General features: G+C 44.1%; 1 protein-coding gene across 3 annotated transcripts in view; it reads left to right on the forward strand.

The window, feature by feature from the left end:
* Positions 1-27,377, forward strand: part of ERGIC1 (endoplasmic reticulum-golgi intermediate compartment 1) — an 85,405-nt gene that overhangs the window by 37,189 nt on the left and 20,839 nt on the right. For 2 of the 3 annotated variants that reach the window (XM_075600989.1, XM_075600990.1), the window contains exons 4-8: positions 11,581-11,675; positions 12,488-12,612; positions 17,794-17,898; positions 20,915-20,975; positions 22,001-22,101. In XM_075600989.1, the coding sequence (XP_075457104.1) occupies positions 11,581-11,675; positions 12,488-12,612; positions 17,794-17,898; positions 20,915-20,975; positions 22,001-22,101 (487 nt within the window). Of the gene's footprint in view, positions 1-11,323; positions 11,474-11,580; positions 11,676-12,487; positions 12,613-17,793; positions 17,899-20,914; positions 20,976-22,000; positions 22,102-27,377 lie in introns of those variants that run through there. The other variant, XM_075600991.1, reaches the window with a different exon arrangement.

The raw sequence follows: 27,377 nt of genomic DNA on the forward strand, positions 1-27,377 counted from the left end.
GTAAGGTGGAAGCTTTGGAACTCCGATCCCAGGAGGAGTTGAAGAAGCGGGATCTCACTGTAAATAGCTTATGTATAGTTCCTATGTTTAGGAAAGAGTACGGATTTCTTTTCATTGTTTCATAGTTGGGGAAAGTTTCCTGTTTTATAGAGAGTTCCATCAATATGGTCACACAATACTACCAAGGTATACAGAGAGACAGACTATGCCATGTGGGGGCTCCATAAGCTGCAGCTCCTCGGAGGAGGTTGATCACAGAGGGGCTATGTACTAGACCCATCAAGGGGCCCATGGATCTGGAGCGCTGCAGAGCAGCGGGATTCTTTGGCTAGCATAGTAGTTATAAAGCCTTGTCACCTTCCTAGCGGGCCATGATGGCGGGCAGCTGGGGAAGCCACGCAAACAGTATAGTCCAAGGACACTCAATTGTGTATATACAAGATGAACTATGTATGCTAAATGCGAGCGTGTGCGTAAAAGGTAATAAAGCTTCTGTTTGAATAAATAATGTTTCTGGAGCCCATCATTGCTTACCACCGCCTAGCCAACCAGCACAAAGCCTGCACCCTGAACAAGGTAATGTGTCCTTGTGTAGCCATAACACAGACACTTATGTAAACTCCCTAAGAGCCGGGCAGGGAGGGTTACACAGATGAAGTGGGACCTAGGTCCTAGGACCTAAATGAGCAAATAGCAGTGACCTGTTTAGGTTGTGTTGTGGGTGTGTGATTTGTAAGACCTGCGCTTACTTTGTGACATAAACCCACTTTGTTTCTGGTTTTCAAACAAGGAGGGTTCACCCGATATGCATTTGATTAAAGCTGCAGTCCAAGCAATATCCTACATGTGTATTTGTTTTTTAATCCGTTCTGTTCTATGAGAAAATAATTGTAGCATTTTGTTTAAATAACTCTGAATTACACTTTGAATGTATTATAATGTAACAAGCATTTTTATTTCTATAGCAGCAATTTACAAAGTCGCATCCCTTCCTCTTCTGAAACGGGCTTTGTCACACCCCTTTTTTGAGTCCTGCCCTCTAGCAGTGCACCAATTGTATCCTGTGACTGCCTGGTCACATGATCTTCCCCACAGAACTTGTCATCTTTGGTCCTCTTCTGCTGCACTGACAGCCATTTAGTGAACCCCCGAGCCGAATCTTCGCTGATCAATCACAGGAGAACGGATCGATAACTTGGCTAATTGCTTATCATTGTGTGGATTGTATTGATGCACATGTTCCTTTCATCAATATTGCGTGCATGCTTACGGTGTCTGTTCGCGCACACTTTTTTTGTGTGTATGAGGTAATCCTGTAAATCATGAGGGAAGTAATGATAAACCTTTAAAACTCTACTTCCTAGGAGTCTGATTCATCCCTACTCACTGGTTCCCTATCCAATGCGTCTCCATTTCTGTGCTAGAAAGCCTGACTTGTGTTGAGTCTACATTGTATGTAGTTTAGCAAAATTTTTTTTTTTGTTTGTTTTTTCCCCTCCCTCCCCTTGGTGACATCTCACACTAGGGTTTCTTGGCAAACATTTAATACATAGGTACTCTAATGATGAACAAGTAAAATAATGCATTTTTGATTATGAGCAGTCAATTCTCGCCAAGCTTTTAGTAATAGGAAAGTTATGTTAATGCAGTTTGTCCTACTGACACTGCAGGATCATTAATACTCTCAGGCCTTGTCACTTCCTGGGTGTTGCTTGGGGATTTCTGTAGGCCTGGTTTATTGTGTATGTGTATATATATTACACACACACACACACACACACATTATACACACAATGCTGTTCTGTGGCTAACGAAATGCTTTTATTTGTTTGACCTTTCGAGATACACTGATCTCTTCTTCCAGCGATGTTACATTGGATAAAGCAAGAAAGGTTTTTACTCAAAAATAGTGCATCCTGGAATGTATCTGTGACTGAAACCTATCCCTCCCCCCTGTGCTGTATGCGATTTATGACTTTAGGTGTTAAATGGTCCCTGAATGTTAGTGGTGTGTGTATGTGTGTATACAGTGTGGACGCACACTCCTGGTGTCCTCAAGCAGAAGTTTGCCGGTATCTCTCCACACTACCTCGGCACACCAGTCGGTAGAGTGAGGGTGAAGTTCAGAGTTCTACATTCGAGTTTCCTTGTGTATATCTATTTTAAACATTGCGAGTGGCTGTAACCTGTGCACTCTAGTATTTTATTAAATATTACTTTACAATAGTGTGTGTGTGTGTGTGTGTGTGTGTGTGTGTGTGTGTTTTCACAACCAAAATTTGGGAATTTTTGATTCAAAGCACCAGTGAAAGGGTAACCTTTAGGCTAAGTCCCCGCTGTAGGCTGCTGCACGCACGTACGCACGCCTGGTGGCGAGTGCAGAGCTCAAAACCACGATCTACGGTCTGTAATTAGCGATCGGAGGCACTGGTGGGCCTGGCCAAAATGGTGTGGGGGGGGGGGGGGTGGGGCCATGAGACAACCAAAAAGCGCCCCAGACACGGCACACAAAATGTTTTAGTTAGGGAAATGACAAATTGAGGTAATTGTGGCCTGGTGATTCTGGCATGACCTTTGGAATGGTTCCAACATTGTAGATCATTGTAGATAAGCCACTTGCCTCCCCCTGCCTCAAGTACCAACATTTTGATTTATAAGCTATTTTTGGTAGAGACTGGTAGTGACTGCAAAATTAGTATGTACCGATCTACAGAGTGAAAATATTCGGTATATTTTAACCACAATACATCATATAGTCAGTTGGTATTTAAATGCTTTGCCTGCTCAGGATAAAGACCCGTTCTTTGCATTATTACATTTTAATATAATACATTATTGTATTTTTAAGACTATTCAGGATATACCATGACTTTTATTTAAAGTCCTGTCTGTAAAATTACAATATATTATACAAGGCAACCTTGTATAATATGTTGTAATTTTATTGCAGTTCATAGACTGCTCTATATTTATGAAACTCTAAAATTAGAACGCAAACACACCTATCCCAGCCCTGCAGGGTGAAATAAGTAATATTCTGTAATTTACATTACCAGTTATACAAGTACTGCCAGAAGTAAAAAGATCCAAATGTAAGCCTCTTAGATTTCTATCTTAAATGAACATATTCTAATTGAACCTTCTTGGTTACATCTGTCAATGTGTATAGTATACATCAATAAAGTACGTTCATTGTGTCAGGATTTGCATTTTCATATCCCTTCACAAATTATGCACCCTCTCTGAATATGATTGGCTCCCGGCGCACCATGTGACCGCGTCGCCGTACAGGAACACAATCCAGTTGTATCCCCTGCTGGCTGACGCGCCACAGCACAAAGAGGGCCAGGAAGCGAGGTGGCACCGGGGCCTGCTAGTTAGGAGGTAAGGGATTGGTGTGAAGCGCGCACGCCTCAGTCACCAGCAGGGACCTAGCCTTGGACACAAGTATACATATTGTAGTATGTGTTGGTACTTTGATACACCTGTGAAGTGTTGGTGATTCTGTTCTATTACACCTATTACAGTGGCAAAGAATAGAATAAGCTTGTTGACCTCTGTGCTCACCTTTTCATTTTACCATTTAGGGTTCGTATAATCCTCATTATGGTTAATGGGTAACGATCACTATGCCCGTAGAATGTTTCAAGGTTTAAGACCATGATGAAAAAAGAGGGTGCAGGGTATCTTGCTTGGGCAAAGATCATGTCCGTTACAATTCTTGTAACACGTCTCACCCGACTTCAATTATTGCTCTGCTATGCTGTGCGAAAGACACATGCCTCAGATGTTTGACCCATTTTGTACCTGGGTATTAAATTCGTATTCCCATGCCGCACTATTACAATTCTATCTGACCAGTGTTTTAATTAAGAACGTTATAATTAGTTACATTATAATTGTATATTATAATTTTCATAATGAGACTCCTTTATAATGTTTTATCCTAGTACATTATGTTCCTGAATTGTGGGTGGCGAATCTTTTCTGCATTCTCTAAATTAGATTACCACATGGACCCCGTTCATTAAGAGGCCTGCAATACATTGACACATTGACACATTGGCAGTTGTATGGTACCAGGTTCTATTTACATTGTCACAAATAACGTCTGCTCAAGCTGTGTGCAGCGTCAGACCCTGCTGACTCCAAAAGGTTAATAAGATATATCTAGACATTCTGTTTTATATATACATGTCCTAAAATTGTATTTCTTTTAACAAACTTCCTTTGATTTTTTCATTCAGGTATATGTCCCTTGCATTTGGGCCATCTTTACCACAAATTGGGACAACACAGAATATATCACAGAAATCACTAATGCTAACTCTCGGTTTGCCGCCCGCCCCTCAAATCTACATTGGATCTGTATCCAGTATTTCTGGACTTCTTAATGTACATTGGTATTTGTCATAGTATCATTACTGTGCTAAAAACACAGGAAACATTGTGTTTTATATATATAACATAGACCTGCAATGTCTGTGGAGTTAGATACCGTATATTGGACTTGCATAAAACTTTGACCTATATATATATATATATATATATATATATAGAACGTGAGCTCTGTGTCTTTAGAGTAGTTATTACGTCATAGGGCTCCCGGAGTGCCAGACCCTATAGCCTCATCCAAAAGGATTAAACCTATTATAATATGCCGCTGGTCATTGAAACACAATGGTGGCTATTGATTGAGCGACTAAAGCTCATCATTATTTCTCCAAAAGAAAAACCATATGTAAGTACATGTAGAAGAGCAGGAAGACAATAAACCCCTGTAAAATTCCCTCCCCCCTTTATTTCACAAACAGTGCAATCAGACCAGCGGCAACAGAGTTCTGCCAATGAATACCGTCTGTTTCCTTATGTGAATACTGTAGGAATGTATTTCCTGAAACCTGCAATGTCTGTGGAGTTAGATACCGTATATTGGACTTGCATAAAACTTTGACCTATATATATATTTGTGAAATAAAGGGGGGAGGGAATTTTACAGGGGTTTATTGTCTTCCTGCTCTTCTACATGTACTTACATATGGTTTTTCTTTTGGAGAAATAATGATGAGCTTTAGTCGCTCAATCAATAGCCACCATTGTGTTTCAATGACCAGCGGCATATTATAATAGGTTTAATCCTTTTGGATGAGGCTATAGGGTCTAGCACTCCGGGAGCCCTATGACGTAATAACTACTCTAAAGACACAGAGCTCACGTTCTGCGATGGGTATCGGAATAGGAGGACTATCCCCCACCCCTCTCTTCTGTTCTGTAACCCTTGACTGGGCGATCACACACTCTGGTGCTGAGGCCCCTCCAGCTCTCACAGAGTTAATGTAGCCGATTTATATTTATTTTTAATCGTTAAAATAACACATAATGACCAAGACTGCGTGGCAGTCGAAACGTTGGTTCTTTTTTTGCTGAATAAATTTGCTATATGGAAGTCCGTGTGCCTGGATTTTGTCTTATACATGTGAACCCCTGGGGACTTTGCAGGATTGTCCCTTGTCTGTGAGCACCGGCAGGGGATATTCTTTGCAACCAGACGTTATTGTGTGCCAGACGGCCTCTTCTATTTAATCGTTAAAATAAAACATTTTTTCTTTTTCTTAATTTCAACAAATGCTTTGGATGCTTTTTACAATCGGTGTCTGACTTTTCGTTAGGAGACTGTTTCAGTACTACAAACTAGAGAAGACTTCTTAGTCTTTTAGTCCAGGGGTGCGGACACTTTTTTTTTTTTTTTTTTTGCGCACCCCCATCCCCCCCCCCATACCTTTTTACCTTTTTATCCGGCATCGGCTGCGTCATTTGTCGTCATTGCAATTAGACCCCGCAGTGTCATTTGACTCTGCATTGTCAGAAGCCACCCGGAGACGAGGCCTCGCGCGCTACCCCGGCATTTTATTTAAATGTTGTGGGGAAGAGCGCGGGGCCACTGTACGCACCGCGCCCCGCCCAGATAATTTCACCCCCCCCCCCCCCTGTTTGTGCACCCCTGTTTTTTTTCTTCAGTCCATTGTATAGAAACGATGAAGCAATTTGTCACAGAGGTACATGAGTGGCTGACATGCTTGAGTTCAGCCCAGAGAAGGGAAACATACTCGCTAGCAGGATGCAATAAAATAAGTGTTACTTGGCGTTATCATGGAGAATCGCCCTTTATCACACACAGCTACATAAGAAGGGGAAACCATTCCCCCGAACTTTCTGGTTACTGTGTTTGAGCCAATATCCAAGAGAGGATTTAACAATGCACGTAGCTCAATGTCATGTTATCTAGATTTATCTTTGCTGCATACTTTTCTCTGACGTTTTGTTCGCGTCATGAGGTTGTTCTGCCTCGGTTAATTGAAGGTATTGGTTTGCAATGACCCAGTTTGCAGACCATAATTATAATTCGCATTCACACCCAAATCAAGCCATGAAAACCGAAACCTCATAAACCAAGGACTAACCGTCCGAGAAGTGTTACATAAGATGCCTTGTCATTTGTGCTCTTGTCTTAAATGTATGTATCCATGTCTTTATATAGCGTCATTAATGTACATAGCGCTTCACAGTAGTAATACACGTGACAATCATATAAATAACAGATCATGGGAATAAGTGCTTCAGACATAAAAGTAACATTTCGGAAGAGGAGTCCCTGCTCCGAAGAGCTTACGATCTAATGTTTAGTGCTGCAACAGAGCATTTATCTAGTAATGTAAAAGCTGCTCTTATTAGGGCATTTTAATGGACATAACACCCATTTGTGCCCTAACCGGTAATGGCACTTGATAAATCTGGAAGTTTGTTTGTAAGCATGGTTAGCTGAGATTTGGGGTGTGGTGTGCCCTTGGCTATCCCCTGCTGCTACTGTTTACCCAATCTCCATCCATTAACTTTGACTCTGGGATAAGGGTAGAGAAAACACTACATTGACAACCTCCCTCCCCCTTCCTCTGACCCCCCCCCCTCTCTAGTTTTTGTGTTAGCAATTAGAATAAATAGGTTACATCGCTTGACAAAGCATTGATGTCAACCTCCTTTTTTTGGTGGGTTTGGGGTTGAGAAACACTATAATTATATCATAAAATTCTGGAGAACCTCAACCGTCTCGCCCCCTTCTCTGCCCCCTCTCCCTGCTCTGCCCCCTCACGCCTCCTTCTCGGCTCCCTCATGCCCCCTCTCTTTTTCTCTGCACGTGTGCTCTCTCTCCTGCCCCTCCACCCTTCCCGGGGGGGCGGGGGGCAGAAATCTGCTAATGAGCTGCTTAAACTACACAGGTTCTGTAATAATAAAAATGACGGGGATTATCAAGTATGTTAATCAATCTGGGGGTTAACGTTGGTTAGAAATTAGGTTAAAAATACAAGAAATTGTGTTTGACAGGTCAAGACCCTTCCTGTGTCTGCACTATCTACCAAGTGTGTTAATTGGGGAGTATGGCTGATGGCCCACTAAAAGTAAGTTTAGGAGGCTGTGGACGATAGCCAGATCCTGGGCTTACATTCTTGATACCTCCTGTGTGTCAGAGAGGTGACAAACCTCGTTGGAGAGCTATATTAAATATAACATGATGGGCCTGACAGCAATTCATAAGCGTAGCAAATGGATGTCTGTCCACGTTGCGAACAGACTAATCAAATCATACTACACACTGCATGTGGAAGAGGTGCAAAAGAGAGAACTGTTTCTCCTGCAAAAATAGATGTTGGGTTGTCAAATTTTAGATGCAAGCGTGCACGTGAAGTACACAGGTGTGTAACGGTGAAAATAGCGTCTAAAAATTAGAGAAATTAAGATACAAAGTCTTTCTATATTTTGGCTAACTTTTTAAACGTCAATGGTTGTTTTATTTTCTTCTAAGGCCGTGATTATAGTGCCAGCGCGTGCGACGGTCATGTGACGTGGCCTTTGCAGCTAAAACAAATAATTTTTACGTCTCTGGATACAGACGCTTTGGTCGTGGTCACGCCCACTATGCACAGCGTCATTGGACATCAGGTATTTGATTCGGCTGCGTGCGTCACCACCAGCGCTATAATCGCGGCCCAAGTCTTAAAACTGTCAACCCAGTAGCTGATTTACGGCAGGCGTGGGCTGATTTCAATGGGAAGAAATAGTGCAAAAGGCAATGAAAATCAGAATTCAAGAGAGGTGTGTTTTGGGATCAGAAGACGTGAATTATCTTGTATTCCAGTGACCTCTCCGGGACAGGACCTATGACATGGTAACATACTGTACTGTATAGGAATTTGTTTTGTCCTTTTATTTTAAGAAACTACTGCGTTTATTGTATTTGTATGTTCTTGTAGTAGTCGTTTTCTGTAGTGTGTGTGTGTGTGTGTGTGTGTGTGTGTGCGCGTGTGGCGCGCGAGTGCGCGCAGAGTGCGCACGCACGCACATACATATTAAAGATTGTATAAGTAATACTTTGAACTCTGAATGAACTGTGTGCTTTGTAGAGCGTATTTACGTTTTCGGACATTTTACTCCAGCAGATTTTTGTATGTAAGTACATCGTTTTTTGAAGTGAAACTTCTTACCTGGCACTGACGCATTCAAAATTTGCATTGGTGCAAATCTCCTTCATGGGAACAAAAATTGTTGCAGAAGTAAGATATTGCGCATGACCTCACAGGTGCCGCGCAGACACATCGCGGCTCCGCTGGATAATCTAAATATCACTCGTGCATGTGCATAGACAGCTGAAGCCTTCCATGCATGCTACATACTCTCTAACTTGCGCGTATGGCAGGTGCCGCGCATGCGCAGAGGCGGGTGACACGAATGTGCAGAGGCAGCAGAGGGGTGTCTCATGCGGTTGTGGCCGATGGGATCCGCACATGCGCAGAGTCAGCCACAGGGTGCCGCGCATCCGCAGAGACATCAGAGGTATGCCAGGCATGCGCAAATGTGACGGCCGGGAAACCCGTATAGTCGGAGGTAGCCAGACTGCATGCCCGGACGGCTGACACCCCCCCACATACTCTTTCCCCCCCCCCCCCCCCCCACTCACACACACACCAAACCACTCAACCCCCCCACAGACTGGCAAACACAACATGTATGTGGAACTGCTTTGTGTTTTGTCATTGTAAGTGAATGAAAGACTTTTGAAAGTAAAATTACAATTTCAAAGTGCGTGCTCGGCGCACCACCCCCCTTCCTTCCCTCTTCCCCCCCCCCCCCCTTTTTTTTTTCTATAATAGACAGGGACCTAAGACACTGAATCATTTCGTATTTGATATTTCGTGGATGGTGGAAGCGTATAGATGTGATTTGCAATCGAGTAAGGGATAGATATTAACTCATTGAAAAGTATCTTGTGCAGAAGAAAGGTGAGTTGGGCTAGAGTAGCCGTGTGTATTAACCCTGGTTGCATATGTCACATGCTCACCAGTGTCCTGTCTAGCAGATGGTATGCTGGGAAGGAGTGAGGGGAGCTATTGCCCATTTGAGGGACCTTTGCGGCAGGTGAAAAGTATATCCGCTAGAGAGCTGTGTATTAACCCTTGTCCCATATGCAGGTCATGTGCTGACAGGTGTGCCGTAAGTGACAGGTTCCTTTTCTTAATTTCATATGACTGAATTTGGTAAACTGATAACTTGGTTCTAGCAATATAGTTGTAAATAGAGTGTAAACTGGTGGAAGTGACTAAACGTACTGTCTGATGCAAAAAGCTCTACATTTCATTAAAAATTGATCCACAACTCTTTGGACTAGTTATAAGAAATGTATTTCAGAAAGCCCCACTTTCTTTATGATATATTATAAATCAAATAAAGCGACATTGCTGAACCGTTCTGTGAAAGTATGGTGGTCCTGCAAGCAATTATCGTGTGTGTGTGGTCCACAATAAGGATACATTTGAGAACCACTGCATGAATTGGCTTTAAAAAAAAATAAAAGCCGTGATACTGTGATTTGAATAAATTCAGATGTAATTGTTTACATAGGAGAAATGCTGCTTGGTAAGGACTTGTACAATAATTTATGCTTTTAGAAAAAATGAAGCGGAAGTCTTGTTAGTGACCCATTTCCTTTAAAGCGACAGGCCTTGCTGATTGCTATTTCTTCTCCATTGTTTACTTAATGGAGCAATCCTGGCGATGCCTCAACATGTATTTGTGGGGAAGGGTGTTTGTGGAGTTTTTTTTTTTTTTTTTCCCCACCTCTGACTCTCACACGAAACACGACATGTGAGACCACAGCAGAATACCTGCTATGTACCTCCAGTATTATTATACCAGAGGCCTTGAAGGCCAAATAGTAGTTTCTTGTAAGAAAAAGATTTAAAAAAAAGTGCAGCAGGGCACAAGAATGGTGCCCCAAATGCTAAATAATGTCCCCCGAACTTTTGTAGTAGTGTTGCTGAAAGTTAGCTTTGTTATTGGAAGGTGTCCTCTTCACCCCTTCTCCTCCCCTTCTCATTGTCTCATGTTTTCTCTCTCGTAATCCGATTAGGTGAAGTTTCCTCTCCTTGACCCAGTTTCTTTATTTTAATCACCTTGTGACTAATGACTGGAACACACCCATATCATCCACCCAAATATTCCTGTTCTGAAATGTCAGGCCACCTTTATCCAGTATGCTGGGATTTTAATTAATAGTTTTTTCCATTTAACTTCTCTATTCTTTTATACTTGCCAGCAGGTTTTAAGAGTAGATCTCCACTACAAAAATTCTTATTTTGATGCGTTTTTAAAGTGTGGAAGAAGTAAATATTGTTTCCCCTCTGTCTACCAACCATACAAATGGAGATTTGCATCTCCAACTTTCCACACTTTCAATGTTGGCTTTTCAACAAATTCAGTGTCCTTGTGGCATGAAATTACATTCGCAAAAGCAATTTGAAAACTATATTAATCCATTGACCTTCAAGAGCTCAGTGCGAAGACGTTTGTAGTGCTAATTTGCATCGTTGATACAGCCCGTTATGTGGCGGCAAGTGGGGGCTTAATTAAACTATTAGCGTACATAATGCACTTGCACAGGATTCTGGGTATGGGCTTGCATATGAGCACACAACCATCTATTTTAATATCATTTTTCTAGTTAGTCACTTCAGCGTCTCCCTGTTGCCACTTTTGTCCCCATTTTGCCCTTGTATCAGATTTTGGCTGCAGCATCAGTACTGAGCCAAGGTCCAAGTCACACGGTTTCTTAAAGCTGGTTAAAGCTGTATAAGCAGTGTCATGCTGTAGCGTGCTGCCTATGAAAGACCCCTGTGTAAGGATTTCACAAGCTAACTGATCTCTTTGTTTAATCATAATAAATCATTGCTTCCTGATTAACCACTCAAAAGGCATTCTTCTTTGGTCAGACAGCTGCTTGTTGGAGCTCCCGGCAAAGTTCGTTTTTACGAAGTGCTCTCATTTGCCAGACAGACCTGTGATTGTGTGTGGACCCTAAGTGTGTGATTATTGGGAAGACAAATCCCATCTCCTGGAGTGTGCTCCTGTACATGCAGTATGGCAGGTCAGGGGTTTAACGAACGCCGTGCGCAGCAGTTAATCTGATGTTTTTAACTTCTGTTGACACTTGGCGGCTCCTCCTAATCCCTCATGTCATGTCTTCTGTTTCAGTGTTAACGAGCTGTATGTAGATGACCCCGATAAAGAGAGTGGGGGAAAAATAGACGTGCGCTTAAATGTCAGCCTGCCCAACCTGCACTGTGAATGTGAGTATTTACAGGCAGCAGTAGCCTTATGCACCATAACACCTGTTATCAGACGTTTGCAGTCCTTTTTGTACTGCAGCATTCAAGATTACCTACGTGCCCAACCCTTGATCTTTGATTAACCGTAGCCAAAATCCTAAGTGCCACACTACCATAATCATTGCCCATGAGATTCCAAAATATTAACCAAACGCATGACCTGTTTGTGCACTGGGGGGAACTCGAATGACTGACGTTTTTGAAGCATTAGTCTTTGTTTCCAGCATGCGATTTTTGGATAAGACACTTTTGTTACCTTGATTAAAAACATGTGCAAGGAGGCTTTATAATATTGCAAATATATAGTCTGTTTACTTTAAGTGGTCAAATAGCACGCCTTACTTTTGATATAAAGTGTGTGCGTGTGTTCTCATTGTATTGTTTGCCTGTATACCAAATGTTTTGTATGCAGATGCTGGACAGCAATTTAAAAGGTTAAAAAAAACAAAAGGGGGAAATTAACAGTGATAAATATTTTATTAAATGAAGTATTAGGCTGAGGATTTATGGGTTTGTCAGGCCCTTCATCTCCCATATGAGCAGAAGTAAAAGACAATGAGACTTAAAATGCCCAGAAGTTTTTGTTAGTCAATGGTAAAATTACAAACATGATGCTGTCTTATAGCCATGAGACAACTGTCTTACTTAATACTTTTACTAGCTGAGACAGTGTGTATCGTGATGCGCATTTTTCTAGAGAAAGTAGGTTTGCATTTGTGTATTTTTGTGCACCTCCATGTGGAATTATTCACCCTTTTTGTTTTCTTGCACAGTGGTTGGGCTGGACATTCAAGATGAAATGGGGAGGCATGAAGTTGGGCACATTGATAATTCAATGAAAATCCCTCTCGACAATGGAAATGGCTGCCGGTTTGAAGGGCGCTTCACTATAAACAAGGTGATATGATTTTTCCATCCCCTATCTGTTTAGTGCATACAGTGGGCTAGCATTCAGATGTAAATTGTGTATACATATTGTAATCTTTAGAGTGATTATTGTATATGTGAATCTGATTTCTACGTAAATGAGGTGCTAAACTTTTTATTTATTTATTTTTTTTGTGTGCAAATTATCATGAGCAAATTTGTGCTGTTCTTCGTTTCTGGTCTTGATGGCCTGACCCCAGTTAAAATTGGCTCAAAAAAGGAGAATGTTTGTTATGTTATTAATTCCTCCAGGTAAGTTATTGCAGGGTTATCTCCTTTAGTGCCAGATGGTCCTGCATGATGTAACAAATGTAAATTCTCTGGCACTGACAAGGTTAATGCTTCCTGTAATGTCTGACTTAATACATCTGAGCTCTCAACGCATATGAGGTTACGTAAATTTGTGATGAGATCTAATTAGGGCAAGAAAATTACCTAGGTGTATAATGATCATACACAATGCATGAATCTGGGTTACGGGAGAGCATAATATGGGTGGGATAGGGTTTTGTACAGCACAATTAGACGGTAATAGTGTCTCTGGTTTATGGTATGACTGTGACATCATAGTCTGGGCGCCTGTAATTGCTGTGAGCTGAAGTGTTGCTGCACAGAAAGCACATAAGGAAACACAGCAGGGTGCTCTTTCCTAACCTGTTTCTCACCCTTTCAAGCAAAAGTGCCGCCGTGCTAGAAGTACATTAAAGACCCTGGTGATTGTGCTAATGTGCAAAATAACATTTTTTTTTATTCATGGGACAAAAGTCTTTAGATGCCTTTTTTTAAACCGTTGTGATCTATTTATACCGTGCAAATAATACGAGGGACATATCCTTAGGAAAATCTACTCGGTGGTTGAGGTTATGGTCTGTATCTTCTTGCTATCCCAGCCTTGCTCTCTTATGAGGCCTGCCATAGTACCTCTGTCCCAGTCCTTCATATAGTCAGCAGCCCTAGAATAAAATGGAACCATGTCATACCTGCCAATTAAGTGACCCAACAGTGGGTTACTGATCAAGAGATCTTTAGAAAACGTGGGGGCGCGCAGGTACTAAAATGGAAAAGAAGAATAGAAACATAATAGTACAATATTGCCTTTTCAGTATTCATGAATCCATCACTACAGCATTGAAGGAATTGCAGTCACATGTTGCATAAATCCACTGCGGCAGGAAATAGGTTAATAGGGTCTTCAGAAGCTTGGCAGGATATCGGAGTAAGAGACAGAGAACAAACAATAGGGCAGATGGTAAAAAGGTAAGGTTTATGTATTAACAAACTGCACTCTCACACGCTCCAAGATAATAAAAAAAACAGCGTTTATAGACCGCAGTATAAGAAAGGAAAGCAAAGAGATGTAGAGGAAGACGGCGTCTCATCGATGTCACCCCCTCACTGGTCTCGGCGTCGCTCGTAACGTCACTGCGTCACTCCCGTCAGATGGTCACGGATGCCGGAAACAGCGTGAGAACTTCAAAGCCAGCGCCCTTCGATGGATGTCTCCAGAAATAACCACTCTACATGTGTCGCATATGGATTCATCAGGAGTAATGCTCCTGTGCCTAATTGATTTATTCCACATGTGTGTGCAATTCCTACACTGCTATATTGAAGAGGCAATATTGCACTATTGTGTTTCTAGTCTTAGTTTCCCCTTTCGGTACCTATGTGCCTCAAGTTTTCTGCAGCTGCATGTTTTGAATGTCATATCACCCACTTGTGCACGTGTATTATTTATAACACTCGGTATCACTATTAATCCACTTTATTCATTCACATGTCACCGATGTTTTAGAATTGAAATATTGTATTATTGTATTATTTAGCACTATTCGACTTCCTAGGAGGGCCTATTCTACACCTTTTTTATGTTTGGTTACTGATCAAAGCCAGTCTTCTGTTCTACTACAGGGTGGGCCAAGATAGAGGCCCCATTCATATTTGGTAGAAATGGGGTTCATGTCCAGCAGTTGGTCGTTTTCATTATGTAGCTGACAACAGAGCAAGAAATATTTCTCATGGTTGTTTCAAAGATTCTGCCTTTTATTTACAATGTTAACATTTCTACGGGGAAAAATCAGAATAGGGCCTGGTTATCTTGGGCCACCCTGTACTAAAGTTATTTACAGCCCAGAAAATAGGAACACGACACCCAGGCTGGAACATTCAGTGTTGATCTACATTTAGCTGGTAGATTCTTACAAGCTTTACAATTCCTACCACTGTCTTCACGGAAAAACGTTAAACTCAAAATATGAATATGCCCAAATTTAGCATAACATTGGATTCGATGTTAACTTCATCTCAGAAGAATGCACTCAAAGAATAAGAAAACGGACAACAAGAAAAACTTGCAGGAATTTCAGGAAGGAATAAACAAAGTAAAAATGAATGTATGAAACGTGTTTTAAGTGGTTACTTTTTAACTGCCATATGGGCTTACATTATATAGTCTACGTTGCATGGCAGTGAGTGGCAGACTTTTTTTAAGCAGTAGTCAAAGCTGCCTGACTTTATTTTGTCCCTTTTAATATGTGCATCAAAACGACACAATGGTAAAATTAGCCAAGTTGGCGATCAATCTGTTCTCGTGACATATCAGCGAAAAATTCGGCTTGTGGTTCACTAAATGTCTGTCAGTGCAGTAGAAGAGGACCAAAGATGCAAAGTTCGAGAAGATCATGTGACCAGGCAGTCAGTAGATACAATTGTTGCACAGCTAGAGAGAGCAGGGCTCAAAAAGAGGTGTGCCAGAGTCTTTCAGAAGAGGAAGGGGGTGTGACTTTGCAAATGGTTGCTATTGAAACAAAAATGCTTGTTACATTATGATACATAAAACATGTAATTCACAGTTGTTTTTAAAAAAAATACTACAAGTTCTCATAGTACAGAATTCATTTATTTTAAAAAACACGCAAATGTAGGATATTGCTTGGTCTACAGCTTTAAAAGGAGATGCATTCATAAGCCATGGCAAGGAAAGGAATTTGGCTTTTTTTTTTTTTAATTGCCCTTTTTGTAGCCTTGAATTGGGTTGTTTACCCCTTCAACACTTTTCAATGTGTTGCAGGCACCTGTGGGGGATTCAGCAGGCTGGGTATTGCATGGAACAGGCGGGTGCTTTGGATACACATTTACACTGCAGATTCTGTAGAACATTATACCATTCGCCATAAAGGGGTAACCCTCTCCAAGAGGCGCAAGTGCACTAGTGGGCCATGATACAGTAGCACAGAGTAACCCTCAGGCCTGCACAACATACGGCCCGCCGGGGCACCCGGTGCGGCCCGCGATGGACCCCCTTCAACTCCCCCTTCACACCCCTTCCCTGGTAAGGACTTAATGCTGGAGCACGCTCCAGCAGTGACTGTGTGACCACGCTCTCAACCCCCCCCCCCCCCCCCCCCGCCCCAGCAGGGTGACGCGCTCTAGCAGTGTAGCGCGACCCGGGTCTGCTGCTAGTGCACATCCCTTGCGCTTCCCTGCTGCCACCGCCACCAACGTCAGGTAAGGGCTGCTGACATGGGAGGAGGATGGGGGGGCTGCTGACATGGGAGGGGGAGGGGCTGCTGACATAGGAGGAGGGTGCTGCTGACATGGGGGGAGGATGAGTGAGAGCTGCTGACATGGGGGGAGGAGGTGGGACTGCTGACATGGGGGGAGGAGGAGGAGTGGGGGCTGCTTATATATGGGGGGGCTGCTGAAATGGGCTGGGGGGGGCTGTTGATATGGGCTGTGGGGGGCTGCTGAAATGGGGTGGGGGGGGGGGCTGCTGAAATGGGCTGTGAGGGGCTGCTAAAATGGGCTGTGGGGCCTGACTCTGTTTTCCTTGTGAGGGGGGGGGGGAGTGGTGTGAGTTGCAGGGGGGGGGGGGAGAGTGCTGTGAGGTGCAGGGGGGGTGGGATTTGTGTAGTGTGCAGGTGGTGTGTGTTTGATGTGGGGGGAGTATTATGTGTATGGGTGAGGGGGAAAGATGGGGGTATGAGAGATCGATGGGGAGTCTCGCAAAGGTTGATGATGGGTTTTGGGGAGATATGAGGATGATGATGAAGGGTGCTGGGGGAGATATATGAGGATGATGAGAGGTGCTTGAGAGATGATGATGATGATGATGATTTTTACCCGTGCGGCCCAAATCTCTTTTTTTTTTTTTTTTTTTTCCTTGGAGCAGTTCGGCCCTTCTCTCTGTACAAGTTGTGCAGGCCTGCTTTATGGAATGGGGTTTACCTGAAACCACCTTTTTTATTGCTTCAGTATATGTAGTGTGATGGGGAGGGATCAGTACTCGTCATGCTGGCTGATTGCAGAACAGCTCATGACATGGGTATTATGTGGGCTCAGGTTTCCATGGAAACTAGAATCTCAAGGTCGATATCTAACTATCTTAAAGCTGCAGTTCAGTCTTTTTTTATTTTTTTTAATTATTTTTTTTACTTCAATAGTTTCATGTGGGCAATCTCTAAGAACTGTATAGCTGCAGGTCAATTCGTTCTCCATGTATTGATCGGCGAAATTTGGTGACATCATTAGAGAAGGGATATGTTTTTCTTCTGCTTCTGTCACTCAGTGGAAGCTCATGAATATTCATGAGAACTCCTGCACTGACATGTGCTAGAGGGAGGGCAGGGCTGACAAAGGGGTGTGCCAGGACTTGTGACACGACATGAAGGGGCAGTGCCTTAGCAAATGGCTGTTAAAATAGAATACAAGAAAATTGGTCTTTCAAAGTTGTTTTTTAAAACAGAAAATGTTAAAAGTATTTTTTCTTACTACAGAACTGATTTATTAAAAAAAAACACACATGCAGGATATTGACTGAACTGCAGCTTTAAGAAAAGCTAGTAAATGAATGCCGACCATGTGTTTCTTGTTGTTTTACTGAAAATGAATGATTTCTTTAAACCCCCCTCCACCCTCCCCCTCCCCCAAAAAAGACCGTTGAGTCTTCAGAAGAACTTTGGTCCTCTAGTGGCTCTTTAGCCCCCTGCATCAGTAGCTCTTTGTATGTCTAATAAGCGGTTATGGCTTTGAGCACACCACACATAGGGATTTTGGACCTGTTACAACTCTTTCAACTTTATGGATCCATAAGATTGTCAGACAACATTGTCAATTGTATAAGATTGAACCCACTTATCTTTTTTGATTGTAGGTCCCGGGAAACTTTCATGTATCCACGCACAGTGCCACTGCTCAGCCGCAGAACCCCGACATGAGCCACTTCATTCACAAGTTGTCCTTCGGTGACACCCTAAAGGTGAGGTTCTCCAGTGCCAATAACCAAATGGAATCCAGAGTTCCAGCAATGCACTGGGCATAACGCAGGCATGGTCATAATGGGACCAGCTATGCACTGGGCATATCGCGGGCATGGTCATAACGGGCAAATGGGGTATCTCCGATATTTCACCACATCTCAGATTTCAAAGCCAAGGGGTCGGCACTATGATCACGAGTTACTTAAAGGTGATACAAAGTAACTTTTTAAAAAGTAGTAAGGCGTGTAACTCCTCCCTGATCATTACTCATCACAAGACGGACAGCATAATATGATTTAAAGCAGCAAAACTTCTTTCTCCCTCTTATGCAACGCATGTGACAATGTATAATTCTACATTGTTGCCTAAATGGACAATCGTTTGAGACTCCTGTTATAAATCTGTAAAAATCCTGATTGTGTGCCTAACATAGTGGCTGCCTTTCAGTTTCAATTAGTGATGTACCGGGTACCTGGAAATTACCCGGTACCCGGCCATATTTAAAGTACCCGGAACCGACCCAGGGCGCTAGGACCCGGTGCCTGGTATTTCCATCCTGATCTGCTCCCTCTGTCTTCCTCTTGGAGGACGGCAGGAGCAGCAGAAGAGATTTACCTGTAGCCGGTGGCGGAGGGTGAGGTGAGGAGGACGACTGCGACATCCTGGTGGTGGTGGGAGCAGAGGACGACATCCTTCAGCCGGTGGCGGTGGGAGCAGAGGAACATGTGACCAGAGCGTTACCGGAGGACAGGCGGGGAGGAGCTGCGCTGTAGCAGCGGCAGACACCAGAAGTCGGAGGACATCAGTGTCGGACCGCTGGGGCGCGCTCCTCCCCGGCTGTCCTCCGGTAACGCTCCGGTCACATTTTCCTCTGCTCCCACCGGCTGAAGGATGTCTTTCTCTGCTCCACCACTAGCTGCAGGTATGTCAACTACCCAGTAAATGTTTGTTTATTTTTTTTCCCCGGGTACCCCGGTACTAGTTACCCAGTCATTTTTTTGGGGACCCGGTAAATCCCTAGTTTCAATCCTACAGTCAGTGTAACTTGGCAGCTACAATGTATCCTGATATGACTAATGTAACTTATACAAAATGGCATTAAGAGTTGAATAAGAAAATGAAAAAAACAGTCCCTAACATGTAATACTAAAGAACTGTGATTTTTTTTTTTTTTTTTAAACCATACAAGATTTCTCATGTTTTGCTGCTTTAAACTGGTGCATATTATTAGGTGGTCTTTTCCATGACAGTAAATGCACATTCCCTTTACTTTCCTCTTGAATACGCCTCAACTTTTTCTTAGATGACACTATATATATTATTTATTTATTTTACCTGGATGCTTTTATTTTATACAAATTAGAAATGACACGTCACATAGAGCACAAGTATAGCTTTTATTAGAAAAGCTGAAATTGACCCTGACTGAGTTTATGCGCCTGTAACGTGGTATAAATTTGTGCACACTGATCAGTCATTTAGTCTGAAATTCATAATTGTTGTGGAAACAGACCAGTGTACGGCAGAAATCTATCCCTACACAGAACCAGCAGTCGCAGCCCATGGGGAGCAGAACCGTGTGCTGCATTACAGAGCTGGGTACAAACAATGGAATGTGATGTAAAGGAGCTCAATAAGTGCAGAAAAAATAGCAGGTGGGGAGAGGGATATCTGTATACGCACAGCTATTGTGTGTGGACGAACACAGAAAAGCAAACAGCGCCCATTCTAATGGGGGTATTGTATTGGCCACAATGCTATTTAGGGCACCAGCTGACCAGTATTGTAAATAGCTAAGGTCTATGCGACAATTGAGCGGTTCCTTAAATTAAACGCAGCATATTTATTTTTGAAAAATAAAGTGTTCAATTTGTATTGTCCTTCCAGCAACAAAAGGGTGAATGGGATTTTGGTGTGCCCCCTTTCTGGTTGGTGATATGATCTCAGTGCATTACATCACCTTGTGGTTATCTAATCATATACTCTACCACTGCTCATTATGTAACTGCAGTCTAGGACATTTGGTTGCGCCCGTTTTGTTTCACCCACCCAGTGACACTCCCAGTAGCAATTGAAGAAGCCGGCTATGTACCAGGGAGGGGTGATAGGTGGGGCGATGTGCTTGTAAGGTCATACATATTGGAGCAGTAATCCTGTTATGTAAAACCATAGTCTGACACTGAAGTACCTGCCAGTATTCCAACTCTCTTGTATCCAGGGTCTACTCAGGTGTGGCTGTCACTTCTAGGACTATGTGGCTGGGCAGACTACTGGGGTTAGAAGACCCCCAAGGGCTGCAGAAATTGTTTAAAATGTGGAAACCATGCAATTCTCTGAATCGGGGGGGGGGGGGGGGTTTAACATCTATAAGGATAACAAAACTCCTGTAACCAATTGCCATTTTTAGTTGCTTGGGGTGTAAAGTCCCAGGAAATGAATACCAGTCTTCAGGTTTGTTCTTCATTTTACATGAAGATTATCCATCCAAGGATGACCAACACTTAATTGTATTTAGCAGATGTTATGTGAGCTTGCCTGTGCTCTTGTCTTTTTACATTTTGTGTTCTCCTGGAAAAAATGTATTTTCTTATAGAGCTGACTGCTTTGTACTGGTTAGCATCCATGTTTATGAACATTTTTTTTAAGGCAATTGTGTGATATTTGATGGGTTTATCAGAAACTATTTTTCTTTAATAATGCCACCAATTAACTATCCTATGTGTATATATATATATACCACTAAAGTAGCCAGCGGGTTTCACACTGCCTTGGTCCAAAGCAGGAAAGTGCTTAAACTCCGTGAGGGACTTACAGGACGATTCTAGACCTATGGCATTTCTACAGTTTGCAGAAGTCGGGCTCATGAATTAGCCTTCACAATGTCAGCTAGTCAAAATAAGGCTAAATTAATCAACGATGAGCCATTCACTTTTGATCCTTCCAGTGTGTCTTATTCCTCGGGGTTGAGGTTCTTCTACCTCGAAAGGATATTAATATTGCTATCTGTGATTGCAGGTTCATAGCATTTATGCTGCTTTCAATGCCCTGGGAGGAGCAGATAAACTTGCCTCAAACCGTACGTACATTTTGCATGTGCTCAGTGTTGACTCTAAATTGCAATTTGCTCAAACAGGGAAGAGGTTTAACCTGTTTGCTGAGTTGGCAGCAAATGGCTTAACAGTCATGTACACTGCTGCATACTTTATCCCAAAGAGAACGCATGTTATAATTCTACTATTATCCTTTACTTATAAGGTGCCAACATATTCTGTAGCTCGATTCAATGGGGTGTAAAATACCATTCTCTAAAATAAATATACCAAATATATTAATATATGTATAATATAAGGGATGGGGATTCGGCTGATTAGTCTTAAGGAAAGAAGTAGCCAACTCAATTGCCTATTTAAGCCCTCTCGTCAAAACCAAGTAAGAATTTTAAAAACATGTAGACAATTACAGATTAATCAAGATGTAAGGCCCTCATCACTTTTTTTTTTTTTTGATGTAGAACCAGATCCTAAGTAAGTTTTAATGACTGAATTGTGCATTTAAGCTTTAATTTAATGGAATAAAATCACTTCTAAGCAAGCTATCCAGGAATCAGAGCGGCTTTTCTGGAGTTATTTCTCTTCGCTACCAAGTTAAGGCATCCTTCTCCTGAAGGGCTTACAATCTAATTTTTGTTTAATACAAAAGGAGATTCTTGAAGCAAGGTCTCTTTAGTATATAGCACTTTCACATAACCAGCAACCTTTCACTGATCTGCGAAGACATGACACTGGTCACTGTTTTATCCTTCCCTACCTTCCTAATCCCGCAAGGATATGTCCCCATCACCTTCAGGTAGACACCCGCCACCACCAATTTATTAGGTTGCAGAGGTCGGATAATTTATTTCAGATTTACAGATAAAAAGCTGGGATTGAAAAAAAAGAAAGACTGCTACTATGCAGACAGTTATACATGACAATATCATCCCCAAACACCCCCATTTGTCATTTATCTCTGTGCCACTTCCGCTGCTCTGAGCTGTATTTGAGATCAGATCAGTTGATGACTGTGGTCAGCGGTGCTGATCTATCTTTCTCCCTCATGCAGCTCTGGCATCCCATGATTATATCTTAAAGATAGTACCAACAGTATATGAAGACCTGAATGGGAAGCAGGGGATCTCATACCAGTACACTGTAGCTAATAAGGTAAGTCCATCTGCATTATCAAAGGACTGAGGACTATATAATTTATATTGAGGACTACGTCGAGTTGGCAGAACAATCGTGCTAGTCATAGGAAAAGTGTGACGTGGAAGCATGAACACACAGATACCCAACAAGCTCTGAGAAACCCCAAACATTACCACATAATACAGGTAAATCCCGGCTAGCTCTGAGCAACGTGCGCGCCCTCCGACCCCTTTATCCTCCTTCCTTCCTACCACCCGATTAGTCCCCTGGCGTCACATGGTCCTGCGGGGGCTGCTGGGACTCGTAGTTCCTTATGCTCTACCCTATGGGAGCTACTCCTCCTTCGCGGGCTTTTACTGCTATGCCCGCGCATGCGCGAACTCCTGCTCCACACCTGCCGCGCCTGCGCCAACGCCCAACATGGCGGCGCCCTAATACACGGAACCTCCGATAACCAGAGCGTTCCCTACTCTGCTGCCATACAACACATGCGCGCAAAGGAATCCCGGCTACATCCTCCCCCCAGGGGATTCCAACGTCCCCACTTGGACAATACCTTTGAACTGGTACAACATTATATAATGAAAAATGCATAACACTACATCCTCCAACACTCTAAATAAGATTATACATTTCACTGAACATCACGATTACTGACTTTACTCGGTTGCGAGCCCACTGCTGAGCCTCCATAGTGGGGTGCCCCGAACTGACCATAGGTCATCCTCATTGGAGGTTGCCCATTTCTTTGACTTCGTCTTAACTGTTCTTCGATCATTCCCTCGGGAGAATGACTATCCTGATCTTGAGGTTCAGCCTCTTCCCTTGAGGGGGTTACAGTCTCTATTTGATCATTACATGGCACAAAACAGGGACTCTGGGTTCAGTGTAGATTTTTCTGGAGCCATCCCATTAGGCGTGTGCTCCCCGAGCCCTTTACCCGTAGCTCCACCGGGAGATACTCGCTGTTGAGGGCCCCTTTGAGAGGTTCCCTCTTGGGGGATCTCCTTGAAGTCTTGTGTTGTTGATCGTAGAATCGTTTTCTCCTTGTGTCATATCACCATCCAATGAGGTTGTAGGCCATTCCACTTCCCCATCCTCTACTTGTGGAATAGGGAGTAAGTGATTTCGGTGCCATGTCTTTGATGCGATAGACTGGAAGACCGGGCATTTGCGACGCTACCTCATACACTCCTTCTCTCCACCGGTCAGCCAGCTTATATTTCCCCGGCACTCCCAGATTGCGGAGGAGTACGGCATCTCCCGGCTGAATGTCTCTGTGTTTGATTTTGTGATCATAACGCCTCTTGTTTCCAGCGTTCAGTTTCTCTGTGGATCTTTCTGCTTGCTGGTAGGCCCGTTGTAGATTCTCTTGTAACCTCTGCACGTATCTAAAGTGAATGGCATTATGAACTCCGTCAGTGGATACTCGCAGACGTATGTCTACGGGCAGTCGTGCTTCCCTCCCAAACATCAGGAAGTATGGAGAAAATCCAGTAGAATCAGGTCTAATGCAGTTTGTAAGCGTGCACTAGCGTTTCCACATGTTGGCTCCACTCAGCTTTCTTCCCTGGAGTCAACGTAACCAGCATGTCCAACAATGTGTGATTGAACCGTTCGGGCAGTGCATCTCCTTCTGGGTGGTAAGGAGTTGTGCGGGACTTATTAATGTGCAAGATTCTTAGTAGTTATTTTATCAATTTGCTTTCAAAGTCTCTACCCTGGTCAGAGTATAGTCGTTGAGGAAGCCCATAATGTATGAAATATTTTTCCCAGAGTACCTTGGCAACTGTGATGGCTTTCTGGTCTTTCGTCGGGAAGGCCTGTGCATATCTTTTGTAATGGTCAGTGATGACCAACACATTACCGATGGCCCGGCTATCGGGCTCAATACATAGGAAGTCCATGCATACTAGATCCATGGGCCCAGTGCTTTTCAAGTGACCCATTGGGGCGGCCCGAGTGGGCAATGTCTTCCGTTGGATACACCGAATACACAGTCGACAGTGATGCTCTACTGCTTCTCTCATCTTTGGCCAGAAGAACCGATCCCGTACCAACCCAAAAGTCTTATCGACACCCAGATGGCCATGTTCATCATGTAGTGATCGCAATACTAGGTTTTGTAATATTTTAGGTAGTACTAGCTGTCTCCTTTTCGGGTGATTATTGTACTCCACAACTCGGTATAGTAGATTGTCCTGTATTTCGAATTTATCGGCTTCTCGCATTAGTATACCGCCCACATTGCATGGGGCCTGTTTGAGGAGATCGGGGCGATTTCGTTGGATGGCATAGCGGATGGATCCCGCTATCGGGTCGCGTGCCTGATAGCGCACCATATCCTTCCAGGCTATGATTTTGTCAGGGGTGACGTGCATCCCACTGGGGTCCCTATATGCTTCCGGGATGGCTTTTGACGCACATCCTAGGGAGTCGGCTACTCTTAACTCGGAGAAGGCCACCTGATTATTGACTATGGCTGCGGTGAAACACAGAGCCCGCATTCCGGGTCCCGGAATTTCTTCCCATTGGTCGTCGTCAGGGGTTGTGGCCAGCCCCGGTCGTCTAGATAAGGCATCTGCTCCAACGTTCAAGGGACCCGATTTAGATTTCAAAGTGAATTGGTAGTTGAAGAGGGAGGCTAGCCATCGGTGCCCAGCCGCATCGAGTTTAGCCGAAGTCATGATATAGGTGAGCGGGTTATTGTCTGTACGCACCTCGAATGTGACCCCATAAAGATAATCGTGAAGTTTGTCCACAATGGCCCATTTTAGAGCAAGGAACTCGAGCTTGTGCACGGGGTAATTTTGTTCACTGGCTGTCAGACTGCGGCTGATATAGGCCACGGGTCGTAATCCTTCGGGATACTTTTGATGCAACACCCTCCCCTAATCCGCCCAGGCTAGTGTCCACATGTAATATATACGGTTGTTCAGGGTCGGCATAGGCTAGTACGGGGGCCGCTGTCAAACTCTGCTTAAAATCCCCAAAGGCTTGTTCGCATTCTGCGGTCCATTTGTCTCCGAAAGGTTGATGAGCAGGTACAGCTTTTCGTCCAGTGGTTTCGGGATAGATTTTGAGGAGGCCGTTGAAGGCTTTAGCCCGACGGGAATATCCTTCCACAAACCTGCGATTGTATCCGCAGAACCCCAAGAACGAGCGCAGTTCCCCCACGTTGTCGGGTTGAGGCCAGTTTACTACGGCTTCTATTTTAGCGGGATCAGTGGCAATTCCTTCCGCGGACACTGTGTCCCACATAGGTCACAGACGTTCTGCAAAATCGACATTTGTCTAGGGAGAGCTTGAGCCCCTCTCGGGCTAACCGGTCAAGTACCTTGAGGAGTCGAGATTCGTGTTCTTCCAATGTCCTCCCGAAGACGATGATGTCATCCAAATACACTAGGCACTCTCGGGGGTTTAACTCGCCTAACGTCTTCTCCATTAGCCGTTGGAAAGTGGTGGGGGCCCCACATATACCTTGTGGCATGCGGGTGAATTGATAGAACCCTAGGGGACAAATGAACGCCGTTTTCTCCTGATCCTCTGGGCTCATGGGTACCTGGTAATACCCCGACCGCAGGTCCAGCACACTGAACCATTTGCTTCCATGGAGGGCATTCAGGATCTCCTCTATGCGGGGAAGATTATACTGGTCTGGCACCGTCCGATAGTTCAGTGTCCTGTAATCCACACACAGCCTCACCGTCCCATTCTTCTTTCTCACCACCACTATGGGTGAGGCGTAAGGACTTCGTGACTCGGTGACGATCCCGGCTTCTTCCATCTCTTGCAAGACGGCCCGGACATCGTCTACATCTCTAGGGGCGAGCCGGCGGGAACGTTCTCTAAAGGGCTTCGTATTGTTCATCCGAATAGTGTGTTGGGCGCTGCGACTGCACCCCACATCCATTTCCCCAGTAGAGAATACATCTCGCCGTTCTTCCAGTTGGGCTCGCAGCCTCTCTTTCCACTCCTCGGGTAACCCCTCCGAGCCGAAGTCAAATTCCAGTTTTGCGCCGGAGCATTCCACTCGGGTAGCCTTGACATGCACAACCTCATCCACGGAGCTGACGGGGTAAATTCTACCTATTCGTTGACCCGTGTCGATGTCCATGGGAAGGGGGATAGATTCTGAACCATCACATAGATACGGCGAGGAATGGCGGACGGCCAATCCCGGAATTCAGGTACTAGTCGGTATACTCTGTGGGTATCTTCTTCCGCTGTACTTTCTAGGGGGAAGAGCTGTTCTGTGGCTACCCTTTCTGCGTAGGCGCACCAGGCAGGCATCCTCTGTATCTCCCCGGGTAAGATTCTTGGAAGAGCAGCCCATAATCTTCCAAGGCTGGAGGTGGGGGGCTCGGTTGCTTCTGGACCAGCTGCAATTGGAGACTGGACATGGGTAATTCATTGGTTTCTTGCAAATAGGCCCGGATGACCGCTTGTACAATGTCTGCATTAGTGCCCAGAATGATCGGGTATTTAGGCAGGTCTTTGGGTTCCGGGCATACCAGAGCATCTACATTCATGGGGTGAGTCTTCCCGGTGTTGAGCTGCTGGATTTCCAGGGACACCGTTACTATGCCATCAATGGGGTAATCTTTATTGCTCAGCCCTCTTACTTTGATATGCTCGGCCGACTTCAGTGGCCGCTTCTGGAGGTGTTGATCATAGAAGCCTCGATAGATGATGGTCACTTGCGATCCTGTGTCCAACAGGGCGGAGGAATAGATGTCGTCTACTAGCACCTGTATAAAGGCTACCGGCCCCACTCGGTTATTCTCATCCTTGGAGCCTTCACCACTACCGGGGTCATCTCCGCTTGCCGCATAGGCACCACACACCATAGTGTTAGGCGTGAACTTCTTGGGCGAGGGACTTCGGTCGCGGGATTCTCCCATTCGGCAATCATAGGATATATGACCCTTCTTCCCGCACTTGTAGCAGGACAGATCCCTCGGCGGAGTGCGGCGATTGTAAGGAGGCGAGGTTCGGCCGGCGTACTTCGGTCGCTTGTGGCTGGATTTGTCTGGAGGTTCTTCCTTTTTCTCACTACCCCCTTTGAGTTTGGGGTTGCCAGTGACTTTAGCTTTCTGGGGGGAATGGAGCATTAGATGTGCCTCATGTTCCTTGACTTGCTGCAATAGCTTGGTAAACGAAGGAGGGCTCCCGCGAGTGAGGTTATCGCGGATCATGTTGGCAATAGGGTGGTTGGGACTGGAGCCCCGCAGGTATTGCTTGCGGAGATACTCGTCCATTTGCGAGGCCGTTATGTACTTATGGTGAAG

The sequence above is a fragment of the Ascaphus truei genome, chromosome 5 (genome assembly GCF_040206685.1).
Source record: "Ascaphus truei isolate aAscTru1 chromosome 5, aAscTru1.hap1, whole genome shotgun sequence".
Lineage (NCBI taxonomy): Eukaryota > Metazoa > Chordata > Amphibia > Anura > Ascaphidae > Ascaphus > Ascaphus truei.